We start from the raw sequence: 15,287 nt of genomic DNA, 5'->3' as shown, positions 1-15,287 counted from the left end.
TTTTATAGTGTGTTTTATAGTGTTTTATAGTGTTTTTATAGTGTTTTTATAGTGTGTTTTATAGTGTTTTTATAGTTTTTATAGTGTTTTTATAGTGTGTTTTATAGTGTGTGTTTTATAGTGTTTTATAGGGTTTTTATAGTGTTTTTATAGTGTGTTTTATATTTTGTTTTATAGTGTTTTTATAGTGTGATTTATAGTGTTTCTTATAGTGTTTTTTATAGTGTTTTTATAGTGTGTTTTATAGTATTTTTATAGTGTTTTTATAGTGTGTTTTATAGTATTTTTATAGTGTTTTTTATAGTGTTTTTTATAGTGTTTTTATAGTATTTTTATAGTGTCTTTTATAGTGTTTTTATAGTGTTTTTATAGTGTTTTTTTATCGTGTGTTTTATAGTGTGTTTTATAGTGTGTTTTATAGTGCGTTTTATAGTGTGTTTTATATTTTGTTTTATAGTGTGTTTTATAGTGCGTTTTATAGTGTGTTTTATCGTGTTTTTTTATAGCATGTTTTATAGTGTGTTTTATTGTATGCTTTATAGTGTGTTTTATAGTGTTTCCTTTATTCTCTTACTTCGTAAGGAAAATATTTGTAGAAAGTTTGTAATTCCCCGCAGGAATTTCTGTAAAATAAATTTCTTCTCCTTTCCATTTCAAACAAGACCACATTTGATCTTATTTCTTTCCATTCCCATATTTTACTCTTTTATTTTTGCCTTTATTTTTCTACCAGGTCGTATTTGTCCGAAAAGAAATAAATTTCCAACAATATTGTATTAAAAGTATCAATCTTCTATCTAATCTCTCGACACAAAGATTTTAAAGTTTTTCTTGAAATTTCCTTAGTTTCAAAAATGCACCTGCAAAAGGAGGCTACATTGGCCGAAACGTTGTGTATATAACAGCCAGCATGAGAAATATGTTTCTGATTTTTTTAGATGAGGATTGATTATTCGTATTATTTAGATTATTCAGACTACTGTTCTCATCTTAAGTGTTATTTTCACAACGTTTCAGTCGATGTAACCTCCAACATTCTTCAGGTGTATCTTGTCGACATTACTAACAGAAAGAGATCACATTCTTCCCTCCCGGAATTAAATAAAAAGTTTCATTCAAAATTTTGTGCAGATTACTAAGTTGGACAGAAAGATTTCCGAGTTCGAAAGATATGCCTGAAGAAGGTTGGAAGTTACATTAACTGAAACGTGAAAATCACTCAAGATGAGAACAGCAGTATTCGAATAATACGAAAAATGAGAATAGTAGTAATCCAAATATCAATCATCACCTCAAAAAATCCACAAGAAAACGACATATATTGAGCAAATAAATAAGGACCTCTCAACTGTATGTTTGCCATATGCATAACTTGTTCTGTAAGTACAGACATTGTATGAACATTATTTTAATACAAATATATAAATTTTATTCGCAGTTTTCGAAAAGAGACAGAACTTTCCAGACGTCCAAGTATATGATCGTTTATTCTGTTCTTTTTTTTTTTTTGCAGACGAAATGGAACTAAGAAAGGTGTTACGATTGGTAACGGTGTTGGTGGTATGGTCTACGGCGTAAAAGAACTGCATTATGCGTACCTCGGCTCCGGTGGTGGTAGTGGGGGAAACGCTCTTGATCTGACTAAGAGTCCACGTGGTAAAAAACATTTGTTGGTTTCTGTATGAACATAAAAAATTAAATAGACACAAAACAATGCATATACGTTTAAAGTTTCTGTTTCCTTTATCGACGGTGAATACTTGGAGCCTTACAAAGCAGTAGTAAAAGTTTGAAACATATTTTATCGTAATTCACATTGTGTGTTTCAAATATCAATATATTTTATTGCATATAACACGAGTGGAAGAAGCATTAGAATTTTTGCAGTTTCACACGAGACATGCGATCAGGTAATTTGAAGGTGGACTTAAGATGACATAATTAGACAAATAGTTTAAGGTTATAGCGTACCATGATAAAGCTAATAGTTTAAGATCATGATATAACATGATAAAACAAATAGATCTTTAGATCATGACAGATAATAGTTTAAGATGACGACATTACATTTAATATCATAACATGATGACGACATAGGTTTAAAGTCATTACATGATGTTATAAATAAAATGACGTGGCTTGATAAAACAAATAGTTTAAAATTGTGGCATAAGACCAGTTTAAGATGATGAATTAAAGATCACAACACGACATGATATGAGAAATAGTTAAAGAACATAACATGATGCAAGGCAAATCGTTTAAGTCATTAGACGAAATGATTACAATCATAATATATAATACAAATAGTTAAGATCATGTAATGATATGATAAATCCGAAGATTTTTTTCTTACTTTATTTCTGTGAATTTCTGTAACGTGTCCATTACATTTTAACTCTGACCCGACGTTGTGAACGAAAATCTCGCAAAGAAACAAAGGAAAGAAATTCAACTTGAGTTTTTCAGTCGAAAGAGAAGGTATTTATTAACGGTTATTTCATCACCAAACTACTGGCACATATTTTCCAAGCCTGCAACAACATGGTCACATCCCTTCTTTTCCTCTCAATATCAATTAACAGTTTCCTAGTCTGCAACTACAACCAGCTGCTATGTCTGTAGCTCGCCCCACGACGCATGTTTATCGAATAATTTTGTTAAAAGTTTGGGTTGCATCTTGTTTTAAAAGTTCCTGTCGCACTGACATGTGCTTAAAAGTCTTATCATGCCACCATGTGGTTAAAAGTCTCTCTCACGCCAGCATCTGGTTAAAAAAGAACTCTATCACCGACACACGCTCTTTTCTCTTTTTTCTCCTTCTTCCTCCACTGACGTCACCTCGCGCTACGGCTTGGTCATTCACATACGTGTCTGTGACTTCGTTACATTTTTATCTACATTTCCTTGAATTATCCTTGTGGAGTCATTCTTGGTTCCATGTAACGCTTCTCCATGTTTTGCCTCTTCAGCAGCTTGTCTGGCCCGTTCATGTGTATTAGTCTCCGCATTCAAGAGTTTTCTTAATATTTTCGCTGTTTTCATTATTGTTATTCGTTGTATCTTTCCATCCATTCATCTGATTCCAATTTCTTCCATTCTTTTCTCAAAGTTTTTCGGGATTGTTCCCAGTGCTTCTACTATTATAGGTATTATCTTGATTTTCTTCATCATCCATATCTTCTTAAGCTCACTGGCCAGCTCTCCGTTTTTCTTTTCTTTGATATTTACCCTGTCATCAGCAGGAACAGCAAAGTCTATGATTTGACATTATTATTATTATTATTATTATTATTATTATTATTATTATTATTATTATTATTGTTATTGTTATTGTTTTTTTTATTATTATTATGATTATTATTATTGATTATTATTATTATTTTTATTATTATTACTGATTATTATAATTGATTATTATTATTATTTTTATTATTTTTTATTATTATTATTTTATTATTATTATTATTATTTTATTATTATTATTATTGATTATTATTATTATTATAATTATTATAATTTTTATTATTATTATTACATTTATTATTATTATTTTTTTTTTATTATTATTAATATGTTATTATTATTATTATTATTATTATTATTTTATTATTATTATTATTATTATTTTATCATTATTATTATTTTTTATTATTATTATTATTATTATTATTTATTATTATTATTGATTATTTTTATTATTATTATAATTTTTATTATTATGATTATTATTATTATTATTTTTATTATTATTATTATTTTTATTATTATTATTGATTATTATTATTATTATTATTTTATTATTATTATTATTATTATTGATTATTATAATTATTATTATTGATTATTATTATTATTATTATTATTATTATTATTATTATTATTATTATTGATTATTATTATTATTATTATTATTATTATTATTATTATTATTATTATTGGATTCATTTCTAGAAGATTTCCCTCAATCCCGACTTCAAAGCCGGGATTGAGGGAAATCGTCTGGAAATGAATCCCATCCCATTTCCAGAGGGACGTTGATAAACGAAATTAGAATCATTATTATTATTATTATTATTATTATTATTATTATTATTATTATTATTATTATTATTATTATTTCTTTTTATAATTATTTTGTTCACAGGTGGGGCTGGTGGAAATGGTGGAGGAGTTATAAAATTGTATGCTGACACCCGACTAACTGTGACAGGATCTATAGACGTGCAAGGTGAAGATGGGGAGGGCGATCCTTTTGGATCGTAAGTGTTTGTTTTCTATCTTTATATGAGGTGGACAAGAAAGTTCTTGCGAAATTTTTAATTTTGATTTCAAATGATGCATTTTCAAATGAGTTTTCGTTATAATACTTGTACTTTATAAAACATTTTAAAGAGCGTTTGTTGCTTAAATTACATTTAAATTACAATTGTTTTTTTAAAATTATGTCTTCTTTTCAGAACGTTGAATACAAGATGGGAAAAAGCCAAATTCGTATAATTTTCTTATTTCAATTCAAGCTAGACCAAAACACTCTTGAAACTGCTCACGAGATCAATGAAATGTTTGGCCCAGGAACCACTACTGGACGCACAGCACAATGGTGGTTTACAATATTTTGTGGCGGCGACGAGAGTCTTGAAGATGATCAGTATAGTGGTCGTCCATCAAATGTTGACATCGATCAGTTAAGAGCCTTAGTCGAACCTGATCCACACACACTATGTTCAAGAACTTGCTTCTGAATTAAACTTAACGTATACAACGATTTCCAACCACGAGAGAGATTGGAAAAACAAAAATACTTGGTAGATGGGTGCTTCACGAATTGAACGACAACCAAAAGAAACGCCGTTATGAAGTGACACCTTCCTTTCTTTTACGCAATAAGAACAACTCGTTTCTTGACCGGGTTGCGGTTAACAATGAAAAGTGGGTTCTTTACGACAACTGGCGATACTTAGCTCAGTAGTTAGACGCTGACGAAGCTCTACAACATTTCACGAAGCCAGAGTTGCACCAAAAGAAGGTGATGCTGACTGTCTGGTGGTCTGCGACTTGTCTTATAGGAGGGAAATGTTGTGCATTTCTCTCCTAATAATTACTTAAATAAACACAAGGCCAAACGACATTGCTTTTAACAAAACAATAATAAAGGGTTTATTTAAAAAAGGTGAGATTGTATCTCCAACTGGAGGGAAAGAAAGAAAGTGTAAATGTCTGTTTGAAGGTGTCGTCTGCCATCAGACTGCAGTCGTCAACAAGTAGCAGTGGGAGGGGTGAATGACAGAGGTCTGTATAGGTCGCTTGTTGGCGTTTCTCTGGCGATCGCAGCTTAGATCCCAAAGGGCTAAAAATAGTCCTTAAGGGGGCAGCTTAAATCAATGCGCCCTGCCAACCGATTGGTCAGTGTGGCCGAATCACTTTGGCACCAGGCATTGATCCGTAAATAGTAAATAGTTTGTTAACTGCTACAGTCTCATCCATTACAGTTTTTTAATGCAGGGGAAACCATGATGGCGGAAAAGTACTGTCAACAAATTGATGCATCAGAAACTTCGACAACAACACCCAACATTAGTCAACAGAAAAGGCCCAATTCTTCTCCACGACAATGCCCAAGCGCACATTGTCAAACCGACCCTGCATAAGTTGAACGAATTGGGCTCTGAAACTCTGCCTCATCCGCCATATTTATCCATACTCATCCAGACTTCTCATTTACCAACTAGTATTTTTTCAAGCATATCGACAACTTTCTGCATGAGAAAAGCTTCTAGTGGTGTGGTCTCTGGCCTTGGTAGGGCTATTTTAGACGACGGTAGCATCTTTGGATATTGCCAAGAACCACAATAGTATAAATTGTTTATAAATGTTATTGCTTTAGCGAAAAAAATAAAGAGTATTTAACAGACGTTTATGCGTATTAAAAATTAAAGAATAGAAAGATCACTAGTTAGCAAGTTATAACTAAAATGTTTTGTAAATGAAAAATTGAGAGAAAAATGAAATTTTAATTACAAAACATTTTGGTGTTAGTGCATCATCCTTTGAACCAAACGTAACTCAGCGTTCATTCTGCTTTCACTGGAACATGACGTCAACAGCACGGGTTTAGCTACTGCCTGACGTAACATGACGATCAGCCAATCACAACGCCGCGCGCTTAGTTTCAACTCGACGCAAGTGCGCGTAGGTGCTACTCCCGAGCAGCAGATGAGAAATTGGATAAATATTGGAAGAGGAAAAAAATCAACAACAACAAAAAAAAAACATGTCTTACATGCGAGTCAGTCTGAAAGAGAAGAGCAAACCATTAATTTGACCATCTTGGTTTAACAGTTGCAGACGCAGGACGCCGTAATTGACTTTTGTCAACAGCAGAAACTACTGGCAAAAACAATACAACGTGCAACATCATGTGGCCACAAGTAGAGCTGAGCAAAAAGAGAGGGCATGACTGACGACTATGGCTGGAGATGTGTGAATGTGAAGTGTCGACGGTGGACATCAATCTGGACGGAACCTTCTCCGCTAAATCTCGGCAAGAAAAGAAATTAACCCACCCACTTGAATTGAAAGTCGGACTTTAAAAAATAAAAGAAAGTTTGTTCTAATTTTCCTTCATAAAGAAAACATTTTCCTTCATAAACAAAAAAAAAATGTAAAAATAAAAGAAAGTTCTTCTCCAATTTTCCTTCTTAAAAAAAAATTAAATTATCACATTTTTAAACAAACAAACAAACAAACAAACAAGCTTGCTTAAAAATAATTGTTCCTTTGAAACTTTCGAAAACATTTGCTTAAAATGATTTATTTTACAAAAAAAGCGCTAATAACCTTTTCTTCACATAGTTAACAAAAAATGAAAAATTACGGTAGGTTTTTCTTCTTTTTGTGTTTCTACATTTAACATTTTGCTATTTTCTTTTTACGTTATTATGATTTCATCAGCGACGCTCGGCATAATTCGACTGTTGACGTCATGCTTCGAGAAAAGTCGAGCGAACGCTGAGTTACGTCTGGTTCAAAGGATGCAATAGTATCAACATTTTTATATCTAAAATGTTATAAGAATATAAAAATTATTTGCAATCAGTAAGTGTTCATTTATCATAATTAGTGTTTGGTAAAGAAAATCGTGTAAATAGTCACAAGGCTTATATGTATGTTAGTGTGTTCATAATGTGACTATGCATGTGCATGTAAGTCATAGGAAGTGTGGCACTGTGTGTGTGTGCGTTGGTTTACCTTGTTTTTGTTAATGAGTTTATAGATGTGTGCAAGCTGATAGAACGTACGTGAGTCATTTAAAATTCCTTTCTGCCTTACCTCTCCCAGTCAGAGGTAGAGGGGACAGAGGTGTTGAGAATAGATTCTTTGATCCTGGTCGGAATGAGACTGATTGGAGAAATCTTATTTCGTTGCTTACGCCACTGTTTTTTATAGGCTTCATCAATTTAACAAAGACTTGTTATTTTTTAGGTTTAAAACGATTTCTATTAAGTGAAAATACTTTGAGTTAACACGTTCCTGTGAAAACTAATTTGCTTTTGGGAGTGAAGAGAAGAGCAAATCTCAACGAAGCGGAGAAAGAAAGAGGATAACTATTTGAGCCATTTGTTGTTAGTGTTCGTCCAAATCACATTTCAATCCCACTACACTCTCTACCAATATGATTATGATATGAAGGCAGAAGATACAAACAAAACCATTAATGTATAAAATGGTTAGTTGAAAATAACAGGAAATGAAATATCAGCCTGGGTCAACTTGCTTAACGCAAGGTGAGGATTACTAGACTGTGGGAATTAATAGAAACGGATATGACTTCACATGGCTCAATGAGAAAGTGGGAAGAGAAGACAACAATCCATTTGGATGCATAAAATGTATGGACAAGAAAAATGAAACGGGTTGATAAAACATGATTAAACAGTAACTATCGCTCTCTTTCTATCTCACTACCGCACCCAAGTTAGTCATTACTTTAGAACTAAGATCAAATTGAATAAATGTCGCATGTCATATATCAGTGTTCTCTCTCTCTCTCTCTCTCTCTCTCTCTCTATATATATATATATATATATATATATATATATATATATCTGACTGCTTCCTCCTTACTAGTAATTGATTTCGAACTAAGATCAAGTTGAGTAAATGTTCTCTGTCTTCCATTAGTGTTATCTCTCTCTCTTTCTCTCTCTCTCTCTCTCTCTCTCTCTGACTACTCCCTCCTCACTAATCATTGAATAAATCAATTGAATAAATGCCCTTTGTTTTCTAGCAGTATTCTCTCACTCACTCCCCCCCCTCTCTCTCTCTCTCTCTCTCTCTCTCTCTCTTTCTCACCCTCTCCCTGAATGTTACTAGTCATTTATTTGGAACTAAGATAATTGTCCTCTGCTTTCCAACAATGTTGTCTTAACAGTCCCTTTGAAAGTAGAAATAAGGAGGTTTGATTTCAACGCAGCAAACATTTAGTCTAGAAGGATCACCATAGAAATGTGAATACAATTTGTGAATTTTAATGTAACGATTGCAGCAACTTAGTTTTCTACATATATGACGCAACGGACGCACCAAACATATAAAAAAGTTTTCATCTTATTTGTTCTTCTTTCTCATTATTTGTATTGAAATTGTTGATTCAGGTGCTTCGCATGTCCGGCAAAATGTAATTCTCATATGGAAGTCTGCACAAGCACCAGTCGCACGTCTTGCTGGGATAAATCTGGACCTGGAGGAGGTGGAAGTGGCGGCAGCATCTATCTCTCTGGAGAAACAGTTGACATTGGTAAGCTAATAATACATTATTAATAACAAAAGAAATTATTCGTATTTTTTGGATTCTTCGGTCTACTGTTCTTACCTTGAGTGTTATTTTAACAACGTTTTGATTGATATAACCTCCGACCTTCTTCATGTGTATCTTGTCAAACTCGGGAATCTTTCTGTTAAACTCAGAAATTTCTATGGAATTTCAAACGGAATTTTTTATTTAATTATTTAATCTGTCAGTATAAAGATTATCTTCATAACGAAAAGAATGTGTAGGTGATTTAAACAATGTAAGTTTGACTTTGACTTTGACATATAGATGTTTGAGGTTTTGGACCTGTTCATCGTTCCAAGGGAAAAATTTCCTAGACAACTTTGTGGCATGCGTGGCACAGAAACCCAGGAATTTGCACTTCCATTTAGGAGGATGGACAATATAAACTCGGCAGCAATCTCAGCAGTTGTTTAAAATATTATTATTTCCTATGCTTTTTAAGGAATTTATCTGATGAGTAAGCTACCAAAAATGCAACAAAGACATAATTTTGTTCACTCATTAGTTGCAAACGAAATAATTGTATTAATTTTCCTTTCGAAATCTAATTAATTACCAACTGAGGAGATTTGATTTTGAAACGTTGAAACATTACATTATATATGCTCTGAAAAAACATTCAGTGAGCTTGAATTTTATCAATTTTGTAAGTGGATGGAAAGTTTCTAATTTAAAAAAAAAATTATGAGAACATTATTTATATGTATATAAAAATGTATATATATATACATATATATATATATATATATATATATATATATATATATATATATATATATATATATATATATATATACACTTGTGCCCGATATTATTCATACACCCCTCTTTGAAAATTGAGTTTATTAGGTGTAACTTTGTAAGAATTTATTGTTTATGTCCATATTGATACATATTCTTAATAAACCTCTTCTGATCATTTTCGTCATTTTAAAATCTCGGGATACTTGTAATAAAAGAAATATACAGCTATTTATAAAATCTGCAATGTTCAAAAATAATCATACCCCCTTATTTTTTCAGTATTAATCGAGTTTCTGACTGTTTGTTTCCTGTTTGATTCTTATTTTGAATGCTTTTATACAACCTTTGATTAATTTCATTTCGTTTTTTGCATTTTTCAGAAATTAAAATGATATCAACTGAAAACCAATAAAAGAATAAAAATTATTAGAATGGGGAAGAAAAAAGAGCTTAGTAATGATCTTAGGACTAAAATTGTGAATTCACATAAGGATGGTTTAGGTTACAAGTCAATTTCCAAGAAATTTGAGGTCCCTACAGCAACAGTACAGAGCATCATCAAAAAATTCCAGAGCCACCACACAACAAACAACTTGATTGGTAGAGGAAGGAAAAGGAAACTGTCTGCTAGAGCCACCAGGAACATTGTAAGAAGTGTTAATGCAAATCCAACCACCACTACTAAGGACATTTTAGAAAATCTGGAGTCTTCTGGCATAAAAATATCAAGGCAAACATTGCAAAGGACTCTGCATGAAAATGGTCTGAAAGGAAGAAGACCAAGAAGGACTCCATTGCACACCGGAAAACACCTTGCAGCACGTCTAAAGTTTGCTAGGACCCATGTGAATTCTCCAGAGTCCATTTTCTCAAGTATTTTGTGGACTGACGAAACAAAAATTGAATTGTTTGGCCATATGGATGCTTCTTACGTTTGGAGGAAGAAAGGAGAAGCTTACAACCCAAAGAACACCATACCCACGGTGAAACATGGTGGTGGTAGCCTAATGTTTTGGGGCTCCTTTTCGGCTAGTGGTCCAGGTAGTTTGGTCAAGATAGATGGAACCATGAAGAAGGAGCAATATTTGGAGATACTCCAGAAAAACCTTAGACAGGATGCGGAGAAGCTCCATTTAGGACCAAACTGGGTCCTTCAACAGGATAATGATCCAAAACATACTGCCAAAATAGTCAAGAAATGGTTTGAGGATAATCAAATTAATGTTTTGGAATGGCCTAGCCAGAGTCCCGACCTGAACCCTATCGAAAACCTCTGGCACATATTGAAAACTGAGGTTAAAAAGCGGAAACCTAGAAATTTGAGGGATTTGGAGAACTACTGCATTGAAGAATGGTCAAAAATCAGTGTTGATGCTTGTAAAAACCTCGTTGATAAATATCCAAAACGGTTACAGGCAGTTATTAAGAATAAAGGGCATGCTATTGACTATTAGTAAGAGAGGTATGAATAATTTTGAACTAGTGCCATTATTGTTTTTCTTTGTATAATGTTTCAAACTGGCATAATTTATTTATTTGTTGAGTTTAAATTAAATGCTTATGCTTGATTTATTGTTTGAAATCCCTTTAATATTGTCTACCTTCTGGTTTGAGCAATATTCTTATAGAAATCTCAAAGATCCGAGGGGTATGAATAATATCGGGCACAAGTGTATATATATTGATTTATTTTTTAGGTGTGAACCGTTTGTTTGCCACTGGCGGTAACGGAGGACGTGGAGCTTATATGTGTGGTGGTGCTGGCGGTGTTGGTCGAATTTACTTGCAGTCCACAAATCATATTGGTCAACTTGACAAAACATTCGGCCAAATTGTTTATTCATCTCGTAAGGATAAGATCAAGGTAGGATCGATCGGACCTTCTTAATTTTCTAATCATTTTCCAATTTTAGACTTGATCGGATTATCAGGAGTACAAGAAACGCTGAAAATGATACGTTCCAATATTCCATACATTGATCTTAGACCGTTGTTAGAGACTTGCATAAATCCCCCAAAACAAATAAAAAGAAATACACCACCAAATAATGTAAAATAAACTTTTGTTTATTTTCGTAAAAAAAGAAAAGAAATTACTTTTTTGTGTGGGCAAAAGAAGAAAGAGAGGAAGAAGGTGAAGACTTGAGAGCGTGAGAGAAAATGTCCGCCTACGTGTTGTGGCGAAGTGAGAGAAAGAGAGAGTCAAGCAATGTCCCTAACCTGCGAGACAAGCTGTCATCTCAGCTACTGAATTTCACTCGGCCAGCGTTTCTGTTGGTGTCCGTTGTCCCTGTCTGATGAGAGAAGTTCTTCTTTCCTTTTAATAAATTTTCAGGGCCCCCCAGAGGCTTGCCAAAAATAAGTTTTTTAAATCGAGCCCTGACTGGTCAAAAATTCATATTTTTGACGAAAAAACGTGCTTTCAACTACGCCGGCCATTTCTCAAGCGTCCTGCTTTTTGACCCAATAGATTTGGTGTTGCTGAATGCTGTAATTTCCATGCAAATGAATTTATAAATTTTAATGTGTGTGTATGAGACTTAGAAAAATAAAATAAGAAACAGCACACCTATAAACATGATTTTTAAAAAAATGACAAGAATCTTTGGATGAATGTAAACGTAATAAATTACGCAAAATTTAACCACCTATAGATAAGCGGCCTTTAGGTTAGAGAAAGACAAGAAGAGAAAAAGTTGTAGAAGCCAAACTTTATATTATTTAACGACCTTTATTGGAAGATGAAGAGTCTTCAATGAGCATATCATGTTAACAATCTGATACAAACATATGTTAATAGTCAGGATTTGAAACAAAGCTAAAAAGAATACGACAGCTTGAAAATTCTAAAGGACCTATATTTAAAGACACAAACCCAAAACAAATCTTAGACTTCATCAAAGAAGTTGGATTCTTCAAAACAGTTAATTTTTTTTTTTTTCAAAAGCAATATAAAATAATAATGCTATCTAAAGGATTCTATTTAACAACTTTATTCAGCATTAAATAACCCATAGCTGATTGATGGCGGTCTGAACAGAGCTGAAAGAGAGAAACAGACCAAATACCAAGGTCTCATGTATGATATGAAAAGAAACTGGAATCTTAGGGAGATATCAATCATACCAGTTATCATACGTGCCACAGGGCTTATGAAGAAGAACCTGAAGTCCTACCTAACTAATATTCCTGGTGAACCAAGTGCAAAAGAGATCCAGACAATTGCACTTAAGGGAACAGCGAGGATACTAAAAAGAGCTCTCGGTTGGTTTCAATAAAAAGCGGGGCAATGTTGGCAGCTGGTTTGGCTGCCCCATACCCAGCATTACAATCTTCAAAGGAAGAAAATGAAAAAAAAAAGTTGATATGCCATAAAACAAACCAAACTTACAAGTTGTCAACTGTTAACTATTCTGTACTTTACTCAAACTATCTACCATAAAATATATTCTACCATAAAAATATCTTCTACCATAAAAATATATTCTACCATAAAAATATCTTCTACCATAAAAATATATTCTACCATAAAAATATCTTCTACCATAAAAATATCTTCACTTAATTGATTGTATTGACTCACATTAAAATTATCTCTTGTCCAAATGTTAAAATTGTGGCAACTGAATCGCAAAAAGGGCTCTAACTTTATCTTTCTCTATTTCATTGGAATTAGGTTTCTTCTTCACTCCCAAAAGCAATTAAGTGTTCACAGGAACATTTTAACTCAAAGTATTTTCAACCTATGAAAGTTGTTACAAACACCCCAAAAGTTACAAGTCTATGTCAAATAATTAACCGATACAAACTTAGAATTATTAGGAAATAGACAACCAAAAACCAGAACTCTTAAGCGGCTCGCACCTTAAACGAAACACTAAGAATGTACGCTCAATCCACAAGTCACAAAAGAACACTTCAATAACTTCAATACGAGCCTTCTTCACATTGCGCACACATTCTTACACACTAGTGAGGATTAACCAAACAGAAACGAATTGCTACTCACAGCTATAAATGCACTAACAAAAACAGGGTAAACCGACACACACACACAGTGCCACGTTACCAAATACTCACATACATATATTACTGACATACGTCTACGAGGGGCGTGCAATAAGTAATGCCCTTGACCCACTTTCCATAACAGTAGAGCAACGAAACTTGGCACAGTTATTAGTCTTTCTCTACATAGGAACCACTCAGAGTTATGCATTTCTCCCATCGTTTGATGCAGCTCTGGAGAGCGTTTTTGTAGAACACCTCAGGTTGGTCCTCCAACCATGACGTGACTTCAGAAATCAAGGCTGCATCATCTGGGAAACGCTTTCCTTTCAAAAACAACTTCATGTCTGGGAAGAGGTGAAAGTCAGAAGGTGTAAGGTCAGGAGAGTAGGGAGGATGGGGAAGGATTTCATAACCACACGCCCGTGCTTCTGATCTGGCGATATGTGAGTTGTGGACCGGAGCGTTGTTCAGCAGGAGGAGGGTACCTTTGCTGATCTTGCCCCACCTCTTGATTTTGATAGCTTCCCTTAATTTCCTTAAAAGTTAAGCATAATAGGCTTCTGTAATTGTGATACCCTTTGCCAGGAAATCTGTAATCACTACTCCGTCCTGGTCCCAGAAGATTGTGAGCATGACCTTGCCAGTGGAGGGCTGCACTCTTGCCTTTTTTGGAGGTGGTGAGTCCAAGTGCTTCCATTGCATTGATTGGGCTTTGGTCTCTGGATCATAGTGATGGACCCAGATTTCATCCTGTGTAATCAGTCTTTTGAAAAACTTTGACTCATCTTCTTGGCACATCTCCAAATTCATCCTCGAGCATTCGACGCATTCTCACTTCTAGAATAGTGTGAGCAACCTGGGAATCCATCTGGTAGACACCTTATGCATATGCAAATGGTCATGAATGATAGTTTCCACAGACTCTGTACTGATCTTGGACTATTTGGCGAATAGTAATGCGCCGATCTTCCAAAATGGCAGCCTCAACTTGACGGACAGATGCCTCATCAATGGCAGAAGGGGGCGACCAGGTCTGGGAGGTGTTTCTACAGACTTCCGGTCATGTTTGAATTCATGATGCCAGCGTTTTACAAGGTCATATGATGGGGCATTATCACCATGAGTTTCTTTCATTTCATCAAAAGTCTCCTGTGGTGTGCGTTCTTTCAAATACAAACACCGGATCACTGCTCGACATTCAACAGGCTCCATTTCACACCTGACTCAGTTTAAACACTTGTAAAACAGAAACCACAATTAGTTGAGAGCTGTAATTTGTCACATAACCTGTAGAGATATAAATCATTGCACATGCAAAATTTCAGCTAGATAAGACATCTGGAAGTGGGTCAGGGGCATTACTTATTGCACGCCCCTCATATGAACATTTTGACTTGTGACTAATATTCATTCAACTTCCTTTATGAAACATGATTTTATATAAAGATTTATTAATTGAAAATACTTTTATCCTTATTAAATTGTAATACCAAAAAATTTTGTTTTTCTCAATTTTTTATTTATAAAACTTTGTTTACGTTTTAGCACTTGCTAACTGGTAATTCTTCTATTCTCTCAATGTCTCATTTATTTCCATTTTTGTATGCATGCATATATATATATATATATATATATATATATATATATATATATATATATATATATATATATATATATATATATTATAATGACG

General features: G+C 33.6%; 1 protein-coding gene across 1 annotated transcript in view; it reads left to right on the top strand.

Annotated features, from left to right (window-relative positions):
• The window catches only part of LOC145258293 (uncharacterized), a 220,479-nt gene that overhangs the window by 124,868 nt on the left and 80,324 nt on the right, over positions 1-15,287 (top strand). The window contains exons 22-25 of the mRNA XM_080116327.1: positions 1,514-1,656; positions 4,148-4,262; positions 8,658-8,800; positions 11,281-11,447. Of these exons, the coding sequence (XP_079972453.1) occupies positions 1,514-1,656; positions 4,148-4,262; positions 8,658-8,800; positions 11,281-11,447 (568 nt within the window). The remainder of the gene's footprint in view (positions 1-1,513; positions 1,657-4,147; positions 4,263-8,657; positions 8,801-11,280; positions 11,448-15,287) is intronic.

This window comes from Euprymna scolopes, chromosome 33 (genome assembly GCF_053919585.1).
Source record: "Euprymna scolopes isolate OS-2025 chromosome 33, ASM5391958v1, whole genome shotgun sequence".
Taxonomy (NCBI): Eukaryota; Metazoa; Mollusca; class Cephalopoda; order Sepiida; family Sepiolidae; genus Euprymna; species Euprymna scolopes.
Note: the sequence above shows the minus strand (reverse complement) of the source record. Positions and strands in the feature narration are given on the sequence as shown.